We start from the raw sequence: 19,884 nt of genomic DNA on the forward strand, positions 1-19,884 counted from the left end.
GGGTGAGCTAGAGTGTCTTGCCTAAGGCCACGTCACCCGGACACAGGCAAGAGTCAAACCAGGGGCTTGCCGATTCATAGCTCACGTTTCTCTAGCCATTATTTCTACACCAGCTCTTTGCATCTCAGGGATCAGAAGCTGGAGCTGTTCCACATCTGAAATACATACACACACACTCACAGAGGTACACATGTAATACTTTCTAAGGCTGTCACCTCATTAAAGTTGATAATACTATGGGTTTGAATTAATCAGTTGCAGAGTTAAATATTTATTAGGGTTATGACTAAAATACTTTTACTTTTTTAAGAAAAGAAAAAAGTCTGTCCATAAACTTCTCCATCCTACCTGCAAGCAGTATTTGAGACAGTGGTGGGGGTTGGGGGGGCAGTTAGGGAAGGAAATGACTGGATCCTTAGATCATTGGTGTGGATGGTGCTGCCAGGAAGAACCACAGGTTGCTAGGAGCAGAACTAGAGGTTCCCCTTGATGTGCATAGTGTCTGTAGGGGAGGGGATTATAGCTGTTGCTTAAACAGCCGGTGCTTTTCCTTCATAGCCCCATCACACTACCAAAGGACAAAAATTAAGTTGCATTCTTTGCGTGACTTGTGTTTTAACAGGTGTGTGTTTTGTTTTTGTTTTGTCTTTCCCCCTACCGTTTTAAATGTTCCTTTTAGAAAACAAACACCATCTCACCCACTCCAGGGGGTTTAGCCTTTTAGCCCTGCTTGCCCTCCCACACAAGGCCCCCCCACAACCCTCACCCAAAAGGCATAGGGCACCTAAACCTGAAATTTCCCAGAACCCCTTAGGAAGAAGGGTTGGGAGCTCCTCCCATTGGGAAGTGGATGCCATTCTACAGATCCCGGACCTGGACATCAACAAAGGTATTCTGGAGAGAGACAAGGGGAGCAAGATGCATCACTGACTAACCTCCTCTGTCACTCTCTCCAGAGCCAAATGGGTCTGCTTTTCATGGGACTCCTTCACCATCTTGGCATAGTTTAAACAACACTTGCTTCCACTCTGCTTTGATGACTAACTTTCTTGCCTCTAACAAGCCACCTCTGTAGTGCACACTCTGATTAATTTTAAAATCCTCCACAGCACTTGCAGTACTGTTGCTGCTGTTTCTTAGGAGGAAGCAGCTATTCTTGACTGTCCTGTTCGGAGGATCCCAAAATCACAGCTGCAGGCCATAAATGCTTTGAACTGCAAATAGAAAGCTGGAACACCTCCGCTTATGAGATGGCTTTGGCTTGAGAGTAGTAATAATTGCAAGTTTGTTTTGATAACTACTCATCTCTTATGTCAGAATCTGGGGGGAAGGAAGTCTTTTTTGGCAGGATTTTCCAGAAGTTTTGGTTTTCTTGCTGGTCTGGTACAACACAATCTGTTCTATGATGGTTACAGGTAGGTAGCCGTGTTGGTCTGGATCGAAGTAAAATAAAAAAATTCCTTCAGTAGCACCTTAAAGACCAACTAAGTTTTTATTTTGGTATGAGCTTTCGTGTGCATGCACACTTCTTCAGATACAGTGAAATGGAAGTTTCCAGGCACTAGAAATGGAAAACTTCCATTTCACTGTATCTGAAGAAGTGTGCATGCACACGAAAGCTCATACCAAAATAAAAACTTAGTTGGTCTTTAAGGTGCTACTGAAGGAATTTTTTTATTTTGTTCTATGATGGACATCTGTGGTAAGGCAAATGAATAAATTTGAGAAATCCAGCAGGGCAATTGAAGCTATGCTGTCAGAATGGCAATTTATGTCCTCCATGCAACTAAATGGGAGTTCTCCTAACAGGACAATGTTTGGTTTCCTCCTCTTGCCTTTGCACTGAAATTCTATAACAAGGAGCCTAGAGAGGATCTGCTGTGGGAATTGGTGAGGCGAGGGGCATCCTTTCTCAACAATACATTTCCTGCCTTTTCTTTTGACACTCAGCAGCTTTTGAGAGGCTGTTGTTGATTTAGAAATGTGTATGGGAATATGTGTTTTTAAAAATTAGACACCCAGAAATGGTAAGTTTGCAGGTGCTAAGGTGCCTCGGCGGTGGTCTCCTGACACATAGCTATACTGTAATGAGAAGACAGGTAAGTGACAGACTGAAGTACAATTTCCGCTTTTGTTCCTAAAGAACTTTGGTGCCCGGTTTAATATGTGGTTTGAACCCAACTCCCTCTGTTCCAGAGGCCATGACAGGCTTTCTGTGCTGGCTGAGGCTGATGGGAAGTTGTAGGGCAAAACATCTGAAGGGCACCAATTTGGGGGAAGCATAAAATGTTCTGAAACTTCTAAGAACCACCAATTAATTTCTCCTCTCTTACTGTGGGACATGGCCATGCTACAAATCTATAGTAGTTTCATACTTGTTTAACTGCCATGGCTTCCCACAAAGAATCCTAGGAATCACCCTTGTGCTGACAAGACTGAGAATGTGCTGTGCTACAAGTGAGATCTGCAACCAAATGCTGCAGCATGGAGTGCTCCTGTTCAAAGTGCCAACCAGCAGCTTCCTCTTCTAGGATACGCTGTTCTCCTCCCCCGCAACCTGACTTTCTCCTTTCTTTACAGTTCTCCACCCCATAGGCAGCACTGACTATGTTCATCCTCACTGGGATGTTGGAAGTAGGGACTCGCCCCAAGAGTTTCCTCTTCTGCAAACATCAGGGTTCTACTGATAATGTGGATACCTTCCTCTTGTATGTAAGTGATGCCAGTTTGATTACATAAAGATCAGCACTTCTCTCTGAATGTGGCTGACAGGAGGATTGATTGAGCTGACACCAGCACCATCCTGCCCTTCACAGCAGTTTGAGTTTCCAGGGTTTCTTGGGAGAGAGGCAGGTTTTTTTGAAAAGCAATACCAGTGAAGAGTACCAGTGAAGAATTCTCTTGCAGTATCCTCAAAGGGACACCACACTCCCCCACCCCTGCTTCAGGGTTTTTTTTAAGTCGCCATGACAGTTTAACTGATATGAAACCTGATATGAATCCTGAGAAGTGGAGTTTGTTATGGTTGCCGAGAGTTGTCAGGAGAGCTTCAAAAAAAAAATGCAGAGAGCAAAATCAACCCCAGTATATGGCGCTTATTGACCTGACTGAGGCCTTCGACACTGTACTGCCCTGTGGACTGTCCTTCTGAAAACTGGCTGCCCAGATAAATTTTTGAACGTCCTTCTGCTCCTCCATGATAACATGATGGCAACAATTGCAGATACCAATGGCTCTCAAAGTGAACCATTCACAGTGGGATCAGGTGTTAAACAGGGATGTGTTATCACCCCAATTCTATTTATTATCTTCATCGCCATGATCCTACACATTGTCGAAGGGAAACTCCCCAGCAGAGTAGAAATTATATATCATCAACAACAAAATTTTATTGCATTAGCCGGTTGGCCATAGCACATAAAGGATCCAGGCAGTAACCTACCACTATTATACAGAGAATGTATCAAATGCACTTGCAAAACAGCGAATATAAAATCATGCTATATAAAACAGATTTTGGTAAAAACTATGACACATCATGTGTGTTTCGTCTGTTGCAAAATATTTAGAGAGATCTGAGTCTAGAGAAAGTTAGCCTGTCAAAAGAGCCCTGAGTTTCAGGGCCTGCAAGATGTAGATGGCCACTCATCGGGTAACCCTGGGGTTAGCGTCCACCAATAGAAATTTCATGCAGTCATCTTCCAAGGCAATGAGCAGAGGAATTAGTAGAGGGAGCCTCGGTCTTATTGCGTCGTATAGGAGGCAGTGAAAGAAAAAGTGGATAACATCCTCTATCTTTCCCTTGTTACACGGCCAGTGTCGAAGGTCGGGGGGAGTGTTGGAAACTATACTCCCCAACAGAGTAGAAATTATATATCAAACAGATAGAAAGCTCTTTAATCTGAGTGGCTCGAAGCAAAGAATAAGGTTACCACAACTTCCATCATAGAGCTTCAGTATGCTGATGACAACGTAGTGTGTGCACACTCAGAAGATGACCTCCAAACCATCCTAAATATCTTCACAGAAGCTTATGAAAAGTTTGGTCTATTGCTCAATATCCAAAAAAACCAAAGTGCACAAGCACAAAACAACCCCTCTGCAGCGCCACAAATCCAACTTAATGGTGTAATGTTGGAAAGTGTCAATCATTTGGTCCTACCGTACCTGGACCGTTACCTTTCCACAAGGGCCAGCATTGATGCCAAAATCCAGCATCGCCTGAGCTCTGTGAGTGCAGCTTTCTCCCGATTGAAGCACAGAGTGTTTGAGGACTGGGACATGCACAGGTGAACCAAAATGCTCATTTACAAAGCTATTGTACTACCAATATTACTCTACACTTGTGAAACATGGACCACTTATAAACGCCATTTCCAGCTCTTTGAAAAATTCCATCAACCGACTGTCCTTGGGAAGACAGGTGAACTAATGCCAGTGTACTGCAAAAAGCAAAAATCGCTAGTGTTGAAGCAATGATTCTTCAGCATCAACTTCATTGGACTTGTCATGTTGTTCGGATGCCTGATTACCGTCTTCCAAAGCAACTACTCCATTCCCATCTCAAGAATGGAAGGCGAAATACCGGTGGATAACAAAATAGGTTTAAAGCCGCTCTCAAAGCAAACCTAAAATAATGTAACATAAGCAATGATAACTGGGAAACACTGGCCTGCAAATGCTCCAATTGGAGAACAGCCTTTACCAAAGGTATCATAGACTTTGAAGAAGCTTGAACTCAGGGCAAAAAGGAGAAACGTGCTAAGAGGAAGGCACATTTGACAAACCCTCACCATGATCAACTCCTGCTCAGAAACCTATGTCCCCACTGTGGAAGGACGTGTGGATCCAGAATTGTCCTCCACAGTCATGGACTCACTGTTAAGACTGTGTTCATGGAAGACAATCTTCTCGGCTACGAGTGATCGTCAAAGAAGGAGACGACTCCCTTCACAGAGCTACAATTCCCAGGATTCCCAGGGAAGAAGCATGAATTATTAAACCAAATTACACTTCCCAGGATTCTTTAGGGGAAGCAATGACTGTTTAAAGCAGTGTGACACTGCTTTAATTGTATAGTGCAGATGGGGCCAAAGTTGTTACACCCAGAAAGAGAGTTTTCAGACATTTTAGTCGGAAAAGCAATGGGCCTGAAATAGAAATAGAAATAGACTTGAATTATTTTTTACTTTTCTTTTCCATGAAAGGAATAATCCAAACGTTGGGGTTTTGTCTCCTTTTGTTTTGTTCCCAGTTGCTGCCAAATGGTGGGGAACGAAAAGAATAGACTATGCTCTCTATTGCCCCGATGCCCTCACCGCCTTCCCTACGGTGGCCTTACCGCACCTCTTCCATGCAAGCTACTGGGAGTCAACAGATGTGGTTTCCTTCCTCCTCAGGCAGGTCAGTCCTATTTGGTTTGCAAATCTCCAGCATACAGAGGGACTGTGCTCACACTCCCATTTGCTGTGCACTCACTGTGTTTCCAGCCCCAGGTCTTTAATCCATGTTCACACAACGTTATCCAAAACGCTACTCTTTGATGTGCTGTTCTCAAGCCTGCTTCGCACCAGTTTGGAGTCCTTAAGTTCCTAGTCCATCTCTAGCCAAGGTGTAAAACCTTTCCATAGGGTAAATGCATCCTCTCCCGGGCAACATCCTCTGTTCTGTTGTGTACACAAACAGAAATTAGTTTGACACTAATGAAACCCTGCTGATGTGAGCAGCCAGAGGGATAGAACGGTGAAACTATTTCACTGTGTTCTAATGTGAACACACCCTCAGTCCTCTGTTAGTATTAAATTGCAGAGGGAACTCACAGTTATTCAATGAAACTGGACACCACTAATTTATCATGAATTTTGCTTTGCATTTTTGCAAGCTGAAAATATCTGAGGCAAAGCTACAAATATAATGAATGACTCTCCCTCTTAATAAATGTAGCTTATGATACCCTTGGCAAAGTGTTCATATTTCTAGTGCTCATGATGGTAGCGGGGACAACGACGACTGTGGGGGCTTTGACTTAAGAATTTGTGGGCATGTGTGTGATGTGACATCTTCTAGCCTTCTTGCCTGCATACCCCTCCTCTCACAAACTTTCTGTTAGTTTCAACTTTTCAGTATCATAACAAAAAATAACTGGAACAAAAATTATGTAAAAGCAAAACCTCTAGGATTGACCAACTAAAATAAAGCATGCAGTTTAAATGCATGAATGTTTTGCATAGTTTAGGCCAGTTCATGAAATTCATTACTTTTAAGCTGCAATCCTATATGCATTCGGCTGAATTCAGAGTCCCCCTGAATTCAGTAGACCTTGTTTCAGAAAAGCCATGTATAGGATTGCACTGTTCATGGAGTTTTCTAGATGCTTGCCATCCTCAATATGATAGATTCAGAAAAGGAGGCAAGAGGATAGATTGGTCTCTGAAACACTTTTCTACCAGAATCCTGTAGCCAGAGTTGCCTTAGTTAGATTGCTAAATCTGCTGGAATCTTATGTCATCCAAGGAAGTGTCTGGTGCTGCAGAGCTGAGTCAAGAAGTCAGTGGATCTGGAGGCAATGTGTGATAATAACGCATTTCTGAAGAAAAGATTTCCCCAGAGCAGGGAGAAAAGGGTTGGGATGCCATCAGAATGAGCACACAGCTTTCGCATGAGGACAGCAGACTAAGTGATGACAAAGGATTGCATCCATTCCCCCAGTAGGAGAAAGCTTTTCCTGCTATAGGAATAAAACGTTTGCAGAATGTGGCAGACATGGCTGCACACAACTTCACTGTACTAGAAACACACATACATACTTCTCATCCTGGAGTGAGCTGCAAGAAAGGGATGGGTGAGTTTTGAAATTTTTTCAGCAGATTGGGGAAGCTGAGTATGATGGGTTCCTATAGGCTAGCACTTGTGACGTCACCAGCATGCCTTCCTCTATCCCTAAAGCAGTTGTCAAACTGGTTTTTTTAATGTTCATAAACTTCTATACATTTTTAACAGGAGAATAGGCATAAAAGTATACATACTTTGTTATAAAAAAATTTAAAAGTATATCCACTCCCTAAAACACGTGGCGAGACATTAAGAGTCAGAGACCTGATCCAGCATTCAATTTGCAAGAAGCATTACAAATGGAAGGCAGTTTTGGAAGCTGCTTCCAAGAGTGGCCATTCCAAGCGTGGCCATTTCTGTATAGCTCAGGCATCCCCAAACTTTGGCCCTCCAGATGTTTTGGCCTACAACTCCCATGATCCCTAGCTAACAGGACCAGTGGTCGGGGAAGATGGGAATTGTAGTCCAAAACATCTGGAGGGCCAAAGTTTGGGGATGCCTGATTTAGCACTTTCAATATGCAAATGGAAACTCCAGTCGCAGTCCTGACCAATTCAACTCTGCCCATCTCTTAATTGTTTTAAATACCATCTGTTCAAACTCACCCCCTTGGCTCTGTTTTAATTAATCTAGAATAACTACCAGTTCTTTAAAAATAAAAATGGCAGAGGGAAAACGTAGGAGTACAAAAACCCAAACCTTTCCTTTTAAATAAGTGCAGAGCCCCAGCTAGTGCCACACAACATGTGCAAAGCACCTGGCCCCCAATAATGGAACAAAGGACATACAGAAACAGATATGGGCGAAAACAGGCTGCAACTTATGCAAAAACAGGCTAAAACAAGTATGCAGGGTTGGCTAGGCATAGGGCAAGGACTGGATATTGGAAAGCCCATCTGATGGCCATCCCCCCAGCCTGTCTGCTTGGGTCACCTCCTGGGAGCTGCCAACATGTTGTGCCAGCCAAACATCATCTGAGCTCTAGCTGGCAACCTGGGCTGAATGGTGAAAAGCCAATCCCCTCACAATTCAGGGCCAAGTCTTCCCACCCCCTCCCCCCAAGGCCCCTCGGTGTTAACGGATCTGTCCAGTGACCTCAGCTGCTCCAGTGACTTCTGCTGCCACCAGAGCTAGGCATCTTCCACTTTGCAAACAGGGTGTAGTAGATGCTTGCACTTTGTGGAAATCCCTGATCAGGCTATGCTTTCCTCAGGTGATGAGGCACGAGAACGCCAGCATCCTGGAGCTGGATGGGAAGGAGGTCTCTGTCTTTACTCCTTCTAAGCCCAGGGAGAAGTGGCTTCGCAAGAGGACCCATGTGAAGCTAAGGGTAAGCACAGTCTTCTGTTGTTGTTTTTTAAATTTAACTTTATTCTATATTGAAAGCAATATGCACTCTATTTGGCCAGTCCAAGGGTATCATCAATGTGAGTTAATTCACTGGCTTCTTTGAGGAACAAATTGCATCTAGCATTGATTGTGTCACCATGAAAAAAGGCAGTTGCTTGTGAAACTTGTTACTGAGCATGAAACAATTTTATTTGTTTTATTTGTAAGTGGTTCCTCTTCCTCCACTTTTTAATCCTCAGTCTCAACAACCCTGTTAGGCTGAGAGTTAGGAACTGACGCAAGGACACCCAGTGAGGTTCATGACTTGAACCTGGATCTCCCCAGTCCTCGTCTGACACCCCTACATACATCTTGCTGACTCTTAACTCGAACTGTAGCACCACAGGCGTTTCTCTAATTTAACCATCAACCATATGCTTGCACCTCAGTGATAGAGCACACACTTTGCATCCAAAAGATTCCTGATTCAATTCTGCATCTCCAGGTGCAGCTGAGGAAGACTCCTGTCTGAAACCCTCAAGAGCACCTCCTAGTCCATATAAACAGTACTGAGGTAGATGGGCCAATGGTCCAACTCTGTAGAAGGCATAAGAAGTCCTATAAGATATGTGGAAATGAGGTCTCCTTGGCTGCTACTTAACAATTTCAGTTGCCATTCATGCGCTCCCAAGCCACTCATGCGTGGGCAGGATTTCAGATAGGGACACTGGCACCATCCTGCTCTTCCCCTCTGTGTTTCTTCTTCTCTTCTCCCGTTGTCAGGTGAGTGATTTGCAGCCTGTCTTGCTTCTCAGAGCATTCCACATATTGTACTCTATTTCCAATAACTGATTGGTGTCCAATTTTAACATTTTACGTGCTTTTTATTGTATGGCTTTATGTGCTGTTGTAAACCGCTTTGATTTTTTTTAAATGAAATATGTAAATACTTAAACATTTTACAAATAAATATCTGTCGTTGTTACGGTATTTTAAATATTCATGCCCTGCCTTCTAGAACAGTGTCTTCCTTAACTATTTATTCTCTGCACCATGCACATCGGTGGGTCTACATAAGTAAATAAATGAATGATTGTGATGCTGTGGTAAAGACACAGCACCCTCAGGCTGGTAGGTGATGGACCTAATTTGCAGAAAGGACAAGCTTTGAATCATAGTATTGTAGAGTTGGCAGGGACCCTGAGGGTAATCTAGTCCAGACCCCTGCAAGTCAGAAATCTTCCAAGGGAGTCCTTTTCCACTGTCAAACAGCTCTTACCATCAGAAAGTCCTTCCTGATGTTCAGTCAGAATCTCTTTTCTTATAACTGTAATCCATTGTTTTGGCTCCTCACCTCCAGAGCAGGAAAAAACAGGCTCGTTTTTCTTTTCTTTATAGAACGTCACAGCCAATCACCGAATAAATGATGCTATTGCCAATGAGGATGGACCCCAGATGTTAACTGGAAGGTTTATGTATGGCCCATTGGACATGGTCACACTCACAGGAGAAAAGGTATTGTTTGTTACAGATCTGATCGGATCCCTTTAAAACAAAGAAGGAAATAAATGTTCCATTTATGTTTCTACTATAATTTTTTGGTCAGAGTATAAATCTTAAACGCCCAACTTGCAGTTAGATTTAATGTCCGGATCAACTGAAACTGAAATGTGCTTGGCGCTAAAGCTGGTCAGCTATTCAACATAATCAGAACCTGAAGCCTGATCATCACACACACACACACACACCCCACGATAGAAGACTTGAATCCAAGAGGTCCATTGTCAAATGAGGTCATGCTGGCTGGGACTGGTGGGAATTGTAATCTAAGACATCCACAAGGCACCAAGTTACTACGGTATATAGTGCTGCTATGTAATACTCTCTTTATCAGTTAACTGGGTCTGCTTCTGTCTGACTTCATGTAAGGGCACTTTTGCAAGCGATACAGAGAAGGTGCTTTTGCCTCTGATGTGGGCATAGCAAATATTGTTATTAGGAATTGCTGCTGTCATCCTTTTTTCTTCTCTGTAGTTCCCATGTTTACTCAGGCCAGGATCCAATATTCATATTCTCTTTTTATTGGGAGACATTGTTTAGGAATGTCAAATGTTCAGTGGTTCCAAACAACAACTGCCCCCCGACAACTTTAAAATGGTTGAGGTTCTTGGCAGTCCACCTCCTTGTTTTTCTCTTATAGCAATTGCAGTGTGCTGTGCTAGATGCTGTTTGATTTTTAATCGTATTTGTATTGCTTCTTTTATTGCTTATATTGTATTTTCTTGCATTACAGTTCAAATTCCATAAATTCAAATTGTATGTGTTCTTCACCAACCACCTGAGAACCATTCGTGGTCCATGGACCATAGTTTGAGAACCCCTGTCTTCATTGTAGGATAAAATGAGCACCTTTTCTGCATTGTACTTGACAGGAATGGTGGCATGTATATATTTATTTGTTATAATTGGCGTCCTGTTTTTTTTTACCAAAGGCGCACACTCAGCTTTGCTTCAGGGTGTTTGAATTTAGTCCTGAAGCTAATATTGGAAGGGGTCATAAGAGTGCTAGAGGCCATAGCTGCCAAGTTATCCCTTTTTTTAAGGGAAATTCCCTTATGCTGAATAGGCTTCCTCATGAGAAAAGGGAAAACTTGGCAGCTATGGCTAGAGGCAGAGGAGGAGGAGTGGGTAACACCCTCCGTGTTCATGGTGCTCTGCAAAGTAACCTAAGCATTAGATAAAAGTCAAATGTCCCCAAGGAGTTCATAGTCTTCATTTCAGAAATGGAAGACATAGCTTAAACCAAGGTAAACAATTGATCCACCCCCCTTGTTATAACTGCCCTGAGATCTACGGGTATAGGGTGGTATACATCCCCCCTCCCCCCGTGTACCACTCTGACATCTTATGATGAAGGGTGGTATATAAATATAATAAATTAATAACAAATTAATAACTCTAACAAATTATTGTTATTATTTTAAAATAATAATAATAATAATAATAATAATAATAATAATAATAATAATAATAATTTATTATTTATACCCCGCCCATCTGGCTGGGTTTCCCCAGCCACTCTGGGCGGCTTCCAACCGAATATTAAAACAGTATAGCATTAAACATGGAAGTTTGTTTATAGTCTGTTATGATTGGCAGTGACTCTCAGGCACCTGAAGTTATCCCTGGCCCTGCTACCTAAGATACTTTTAATACTGTGTGCAGACAGTAAAGAAGATAGTAGAAAGAGTGACAAAGAATGAATGTCCTGAAACCTTGAAATCGGAACAACATAGTTTGCTAGGCTGTTACTTGCTACACATGTTCATGATTCCAAATACTCCTTCCTCCCAATTTCCTTTGTGCCATAGGTGGATATTCATATCATGACACAACCCCCATCAGGAGAATGGGCTTACTTTGACACAGAGGTTACCAACAGCAGTGGTAGGATTTCCTACATTATCCCCAAAAACAAGCGGCTGGGCATTGGCGTATATCCTGTCAAGATGGTGGTCAGGTAAGTTTTGCTGCAGAATGTTTTGGCTTCTGCGGCCCTTTATAAATAACTTGAACTTGTGGAGCTACAATGTTTGACGGCAAGGGACTGACCCAAACATGTTTGCTCCCTGATCAGTCTCTTAACTAACTCAGTCCCTCCCTTTTCCCTTTTCCTTTAGAGGCGACCACACGTATGCCGACAGCTACATCACTGTTCTGCCCAGGGGGACTGAGTTTGTGGTCTTCAGCATTGACGGTTCCTTTGCAGCCAGTGTTTCAATCATGGGCAGTGACCCCAAAGTCAGAGCTGGAGCAGTTGATGTAGTACGGTATGAAGGATTTGGAAATGCTTTGTGTCTGCAGTTGTGCTTTGGGAGTGCAAAATTATGAAAATATCCCCTTTCATTTTTAAAAGGGAAGTTGCTGGCCCTCGGGGGTTTCAGGGAGAAACCTTATTTATAGCATATGCTTTTGTGAGCCAGAATCCATTAGAGTCATGAAGTATTTGTCCTGAGGGGTTGATGTGTACATAAAATGGGGGGGGGGGAGATCCAGACAGTGACTGTTGTATTCATAGCTGCCAAGTTTTCCCTTTTCTCGATAGGAAGCCTATTCAGCATAAGGGAAAATCCCTGTAAAAAAGGGATAACTTGGCAGCTATGGTTGTATTATTCACAAAACTGTGTTAGCAATAACATAAATATTTTGGCATTAGTTAGCTAATTAATGTATATTGGGTGGTTCTCTCCTCCTTTGCCACATATTAAAGAGCTACTTTCATTTTGAGGCACAAATAAAATAAATACTCTGAGATCTAGGACTCCTTCTAGAACTGTTTGCATGGTCTGTCCACTATGTGGGCTTCCCCTCCCCTTTCACTTCCTAGCCCCTTCTCCTCCTTCTCCTTCTTCTAATTTGTCTTTTTTCTTATTTCTTTACTCCTTTTTACTCTTTGCTTTGATTGCATAAGTCTGATCTCCTTAATGATATTGTGAATTGATATGCTGCTTTTTTTACCTTTATTGTTCATGTTTTGTTACTTGCATTGTTACAAAACTTCTAAAAGAACCAATAAACTATGAATAATAATAAAAAAACCACCACCAACATATAGAGTGATAAAAATCTGATCCCAGTTCAAGCCACAAATGTTAAAATTGAACCTCTTGATAAATTCTAATTCATCGGTTTCACATTGCAGTCTTCTTTTGAGAATAGTCATCTTATGGCAGCATGTCCTACCTAGGAGCTTCAAATCTTCAACTGCTTTTTTAAAAATATTGCCTTTCTGATGCGAAATAGAATTCTTCTTGAAAAGATATCATAATGACTCACCCACACATATAGATATATGGCATGATTTTATTTCTTGTACAGCATCATTCACTGCCATCCGTATATGCAAATGTCTGGTTTATTTAAGACTATATAGAACCTTTATTCTCAATAATGAAGGAAATCACAGGTGGAGAATTTTATAAAACTTTAGTATCTGTAAAGGGAAACTTAATGTGAGTTAATACCTTTTTAATCCTTTGGAGCTGCACTGAACCTTTGTACTTTTCTCCTTCCAAGCTGTGATTCTTTATGGCTTACATTTTTTTTATTCTTTGTTGTTGTTTTCTTGTTTATTGTTTGTTTGTTTTTGCTTCCCCCCTGTTAATAATAAAAGAGTAAGGGGGGGGGGTTAAAATAGCATCCTTTGTTCCAGGGGTGCTTCTTCATAGCACATCCCTGTTCCAAGGCCTCTTTTTGTGGCCTGAGACTCTTAGAGGTAATGGTTTCCCTACCCATGTTTCTTGGGATTCCAAAATTCATTTCCTGGTCTTTTTAGTTGCACATGCAAAAAAAGGGGGGTGGAGCCAAGATGGCTACGGAGTAGCAAGCAGGCTTCGGCACTCCGCTGATAACAGGACTAAATAGTGCCACCCAGGGAAGTAAATTTTCCTTTTTTCCTTTTCTACTTTTAAACTCACCAACCTACTAAGATTTTATCAGCACCTTCTTATCTATGCTATGAGAAACACCCTGGGCAAGTTCCATGAAGCATCCTGGGCAGGCCACCAGCTGCTAGCTATTAACCGCCAGCTCCCTTTTATACTTTGCCCTTGGAACTCCTGGCAGTCACTACAGAGAAACTCTTAAACTGAACAAATTGAGAACTTTCTACCTCTTCTTTTCTTCGGTTAAGGAAACTTTTCCTTCTTTACTTCCCACTGCAATACTATGCCTACTAGTAAACGCAACAGGGACCCAGAGGAAGCAGTCCCATCTCCCGCTTCCAAGCAATCTAAAATTTTAAACAAATCTGCTTTTACAGTCCCAACAAAAAACCGTTTCTCTCCCCTTGAAGATGACTGTGAAGATGAGGAGAATACTCGGGGTGGGGGCGCAGAATTGGATCCAACGATGGCGCAAGCTGACCCTGTGCCTTTAAGCGAGGAAGGAACAACAAGTTGGGAGAGCACTCAATTAACTCTAATTGCAAGAACGGTTGAGCATATCTTCCAACAAATTAGAGGTATTGCCTCTCAAATATCCCAATTATCTAAAGAGGTCCACAGTTTATCAGCTAATAACAAGCAGGCACTAGCAGAACATCAGAGCACCAAAGTGAAATGGCGACAACAAGAGCAGACCCCTAAGCTCGACGTAGAACGCGTAGACGTAAAACTTGGGCAAACAAATAAAAGGCACAAATTCCGGATGGGTGACACGTGGCTTGAGAGCAGTACATGTGAAAAGGATCTAGGAGTCTTGGTAGACCACAAACATGACATGAGTCAATAGTGTGATGCAGCAGCTAAAAAAGCCAATGCAATTCTGGGCTGCATCAATAGGAGTATGGCATCTAGATCAAGGGAAGTAATAGTACCACTGTATTCCGCTCTGGTCAGACCTCACCTGGAGTACTGTGTCCAGTTCTGGGCACCACAGTTCAAGAAGGATACTGACAAGCTGGAACGTGTCCAGAGGAGGGCTACCAAAATGGTCAAAGGCCTGGAAACGATGCCTTATGAGGAACGGCTTAGGGACCTGGGTATGTTTAGCCTGGAGAAGAGAAGGTTAAGGGGTAATATGATAGCCATGTTCAAATATATAAAAGGATGTCATATAGAGGAGGGAGAAAGTTTGTTTTCTGCTGCTCCAGGGAAGCGGACACGGAGCAATGGATTCAAGCTACAAGAAAGAAGATTCCACCTAAACATTAGGAAGAACTTCCTGATAGTAAGAGCTGTTCGCCAGTGGAATTTGCTACCAAGGAGTGTGGTGGAGTCTCCTTCTTTGGAGGTCTTTAAGCGGAGGCTTGACAGCCATCTGTCAGGAATGCTTTGATGGTGTTTCCTGCTTGGCAGGGGGTTGGACTGGATGGCCCTTGTGGTCTCTTCCAACTCTATAATTCTATTATTCTATTAAAACAAACTCTTCCTATTTAATCTTCCAACCAAAAAAAGATCTGTATGCCAATCCGTGGAAGACTAGATCAAACTCCTAACTGGGAAGGTGTCCAGTGTTCCAAACGACATTTATCAGACTTATTTGGTAGTGGTCTCACAGAGATCGACTTAGTTGGAACTGAACCCTTGAATATCACAAATCAAATCCAAAAAATTATGTTAACTTTTTCCTCTACTAGACTGCCCCCACTGATTCACTAGATGAAATTCAAATTGTCAAGCAGAGGAGTTTTTCCAACCCGGGTATTTCACAATACAGTGGTACCTCGGTTTATGAACACAATTGGTTCCGGAAGTCTGTTCATAAACTGAAGTGTTCATAAACTGAAGCGAACTTTCCCATTGAAAGTAATGGAAAGTGGATTAATCTGTTCCAGATTGGTCCGCGGCATTTGTAAACCGAAAATTCGTAAACCGAGGTGTTCATAAACCGAGGTTCCACTGTACTATTGTTGCACCCTTATGTAAGATGAGGACTGATGCGACAGAGGCGGCCCACAAAACCAAGGCCTGGTTCCCCAATGGAAGTAACGACATTGCAAAAAAACTTGACAGGGGGAGAGGAAATAGACATACCCGAGTTGAATTCCCAGATTCACGCCCAACATCAAAATAACCAGGAGAGCCAAAAGGAACAGCCGATTCCCCCTAGACACATACAAAAAGATCTGAGAACAGAAAATGTGAAAAGATGTGATTGGAAAGTAGATTACAAATGTCCTAAATGAATTTAGCAAATATATCAAATTTAAGAATGAAAGACTGGGATAATATGTTTACAAAAGGTGTTTGTGAGGGTAGAAGAGCAAGCGTTTATTTTTCATTTATTTGTTACAAAGTGCTGTGCAAGGGAATAAATATTGCAGAAATTTCTATTGATCGCTTAGCTTCACATATAGCAGCTTCAGCAGGCCGGCTCCTGGCAAAATCCTCTCTGTACAGTATTTGTGGACAGCTAAGATTCCACTTCCATCTCAGTTGTTGGTAAAAGGGGGGGCACGTTCTCTCTTGTGCTAAGGGACCTTTCCCAGGACTTAGGGAAAGGCCACTGCTCAGTGGGGAAAGGGCCTTGGGTCAGTGATAGGTAGAGCACCTGCTTTGCAGGCAGAAGGTCCCATGTTCATTCTCTGACATCTCCATTTAGGTCTGGGAGTTTCCCAGCCTAACTCAATATATGGCAGCTTCTTGTGTTGGTTGTAAGTTGGGAGAAAGTACAAACAAAGCACCCATTGGCAACAATTGGAGAGTTTTCCTCTAAAATTATCTCTTCAGAAGCATTCCTAATACAAATAGGCACGTCAGTGTGCCGAGATGGTTCAGGACTTCAGCAGCAGGCAAATAGTTCCCACTTCCCCTTGCCAGATCTCCAGCCTGTAATACATCCTCCCTCCCTCCTGTTCTTATTAATTGTTTTCTCCCTTCCCCTTCTTAGGCACTGGCAAGACCTTGGCTACCTCATTATCTACGTCACGGGCCGGCCTGACATGCAGAAGCAGCGGGTAGTTGCCTGGTTAGCACAGCACAACTTCCCCCATGGGATCGTCTCGTTCTGCGATGGTCTGGTTCACGACCCACTGCGGCACAAGGCCAACTTCCTCAAGTCCCTACTCACAGACGTAAGCAAGCTCTCTCTCAGCAGGTTTAGGGAGAACTTCTCAAAGTGCCCAGAGGCTGTGTCTATCCAAACAGCGCATGGAAATATCTGTGGGTAGTGTGAGGAGGTGTCATCCTGAACCAAACTAAGTATCCAACAGACGTGGAAGATTTTTGGTGATGTTCCAGACACTGGCCAGTTGTTAGCGAAGTCACTTAAATAGAGCAAATGGAGTCCAGAGATAAAAGAAACTGATAATACTTTGGGGGACAGAAAAATCTAGTATATCATATGAGGAGAAATAGAGAGGTGTTTTGTCTTTCTTAGTAGCTAAGCTCTAGTCCATAACAGGAATATATACTAATACAGTGGAGAATTCCCTCAGAACTAATCAGCTGATCAGAACCTCTTGAACATCTAACAAACACAGTTTTGACAAACTCAGTTCACGGAGCTTCAATTTTTAACCATAGTTCATAGAATTGTAGAATTGGAAGGGATTACAAGGGTCACCCCCGACAATGCAGGAATCTCAACTGAAGCATCCATGACTGATGGCCATCCAGTCTCTTCATTACATTCACCTGAGACATTTTAACTAGGGATGCTAGAGCATCCATTCATTTTGCCAAAAAAGGTGCTGTGGATGGTGTATGTTCCAAGTGCACATGTGCAAAATCCCCCCAAAAGCTCTGAGCATTCTCCTCCACCTCCCTCTTCCCCTGTCAGTAGACAAAAAAACTTCCCTTTGGGCAGGCAAAGGAAGAAGCAGAGGTGGCGGCTGCAGGCGGTGGTACAGTTGCCCAGTTAGGCAATGTTAGACTCCTAAGTGTCTTCAGGCGGTCTTTGGTAATAGAAATGGGAAAATGTGTCAGGTTCAAGTTTCTCTTTGTTTCTCATTTTTCCAAAAAATAAATAAAAATAATAATCCTTCCAGTAGCACCTTAGAGACCAACTGAGTTTGTCATAGGTATGAGCTTTCATGCACACTTCTTCAGATACCTCATTTTTCCAGTCTTCAGTTCTCAACAATGCCACATCAGTTTGCAACTTTTAAAAAAAGAAGCCTGAAGAAAATTCATCATTTTAGTGCAGATTTATCTTTCAATATACAGTGGTACCTCTGGTTGCGCACAGGATCCGTTCCGGAGCTCCGGTCGGATCCCGAGGAATTCGCAACCAGAGGTGCTGCTTCTGCACATGCGCGCGGCGCAGTAGGGCACTTCTGTACATGCACATGCGCGGGAAAATACTTGCGGGTTTGCCACGTTCTCTTCCTGAAGGATATGCATCAAGAGGTGTGCGTCTGCAGAGGTACCACTGTACAGATAGATAGGTTTATTACAGCCATAGGCCCATATTCAATACCAATATTCATTGAGGTACCACTGTACACATTTTAATGCAATTTTGTCTAATGTACACAAAGCAGTTTTGTAATAACTTTTTTGCATGAGGTTTTATAATATACACATTTTTATGCAGCTTTTATTATAAGCACGTTACTTTTATCTTATTTATCTATCTACTTTCATATGCCACATATCAGAGTGGTTTACAACATGTATACTTGGCCAGACTGCTCATCTTGCTAGGTGAAGCCCTGGAATGATGCCCCCAAACCCTGCCCAAAGTGACACCACTTCTGGGCAGGCTGTGACCAAGACCCCTAGCAGTGCCCTTCCCAGACAGAAGGCCCTGAAGCAGCAGCTGCTGTTGGCACTGGGGGACCTTGGGGCAGGTGGCTTGGAGGATCGGGGTGAACCTTGTGAACGCCAGTCCTGCTTTTGAGCATTCAGGGAGGGTGTTTGCCTTCCCGAGCACTTCTCCTCAAATGCATCCTTACTCTTAACATTACAACTTTTTACCAAGGCATCCTACAAAAGATACTACAACACAACATCTTTGCGTGAAAACCAAGGGTCTGGTGCTGTTCCAGAGGTTACATTTCCCTCCCAGTTGCCAATGATTTGCCTTTTCTTGCCCCGCACCCTGCAGCTTGACATGAAGATCCATGCGGCCTATGGATCCACCAAGGATGTCTCAGTCTACACCTCCATCAGCCTGCCGCCTATGCAGATCTACATTGTTGGGCGGCCGACCAAGAAGTTACAGAACCATTGTCAGGTAACCTCAGAATTCAGGTGCTTTCGCAAGGGATAGATAAGTGCCTGTATGATGAGGCTGGGGGTGCAGCCTGTCCAAGCCCTACAGCTGTGCCACTCAGCGGTGTAGCTAGCCGCTCGGGCACCTGGGGTGGCACCTGTGCCTGGAGGCGGGGCAGGGTGCGCCAGGGAAGGGTGTGCTGCACGGAGCCTCCAAGGAGTCTGCCCACTGCCTCTCTCTCAGCTGTAGGGCAGAGGAGGGGGAGGCGGTGAGCAGACACAGGCCACACACTGCCGTTTTGGGCCCCATGGTAAGTGCCGCCCCCGCAGTGTGGTTACCGAGTGCCCGTGCCCCCCCCCAGCTATGCCCCTGGTGCCACTTCTGTGTCAGTGGGGCTCACGAAAAGTGGCTCCGAAGAGATACCCAGAGAAGATGTAGAGGAGGGTGGCATTCTGGAGCACCAGCGGACTAGCACAGATCTTACCTTTATAGTGCCATCTTTGTTGGCATGGAGGAGAGAAATGGTGGGAAGAAAGCCAAGCACCTTCTGAGGTAGTTGCAGAAGTGGCTGTAGCTCAGAGGTAGAGCATCTGCTCTGCATACAGAAAAGTCCAGCTTCTTAAATCTCCAGCATCTTCATGTGGGGTTGGGAGAGGCCCCTGCCTAAAGCCCTGGAGGGCCTCTGCCAATCAGCCGTACTGAGCTAAATGCAGCAAAGGGATGACTCCATATAAGGCATCGGCCTCATCTATGGAGAGACAAAAATGGACCCAGTCAGGGGATGCACAGGAAAAGCAGGCAAGTAGCCCAGTAGGCCTGGAACAAGATGGGAAGAAGCAGCAAGCCTGCAGCTATGTGTCTTTCAAAAATATTTTCTGAAAACAGAAGAATATTTCAGTCGAAATTTTCAGGTGATCAGTGTTACATTTGTACTAACAAGATTTACCAGTGTGCTCTAAGAGATTTTTGAAATTTTTGATATTGTGTCTTTTAATAGCATAGTCCAAGCTTAGGTGATGGAGAAAGCTGAGTACCCAGATGTTGTACACTTCATTGGAATCCATT

At 43.4% G+C, this 19,884-nt stretch overlaps 1 protein-coding gene across 15 annotated transcripts in view; it reads left to right on the forward strand.

Annotated features, from left to right (window-relative positions):
* Positions 1–19,884, forward strand: part of PITPNM2 (phosphatidylinositol transfer protein membrane associated 2) — a 213,112-nt gene that overhangs the window by 191,182 nt on the left and 2,046 nt on the right. For 11 of the 15 annotated variants that reach the window (XM_035098032.3, XM_035098045.3, XM_035098046.3 and 8 more), the window contains 8 exons: positions 680–889; positions 5,255–5,403; positions 8,045–8,161; positions 9,559–9,675; positions 11,532–11,680; positions 11,841–11,990; positions 16,552–16,735; positions 18,712–18,840. In XM_035098032.3, the coding sequence (XP_034953923.3) occupies positions 680–889; positions 5,255–5,403; positions 8,045–8,161; positions 9,559–9,675; positions 11,532–11,680; positions 11,841–11,990; positions 16,552–16,735; positions 18,712–18,840 (1,205 nt within the window). Of the gene's footprint in view, positions 1–679; positions 890–5,254; positions 5,404–8,044; positions 8,162–9,558; positions 9,676–11,531; positions 11,681–11,840; positions 11,991–14,014; positions 14,155–16,551; positions 16,736–18,711; positions 18,841–19,884 lie in introns of those variants that run through there. The other 4 variants (XM_035098047.3, XM_088659389.1, XM_035098048.3 and 1 more) reach the window with 2 other exon arrangements.

This window comes from Zootoca vivipara, chromosome 16 (genome assembly GCF_965207765.1).
Source record: "Zootoca vivipara chromosome 16, rZooViv2.hap1.1, whole genome shotgun sequence".
Lineage (NCBI taxonomy): Eukaryota > Metazoa > Chordata > Lepidosauria > Squamata > Lacertidae > Zootoca > Zootoca vivipara.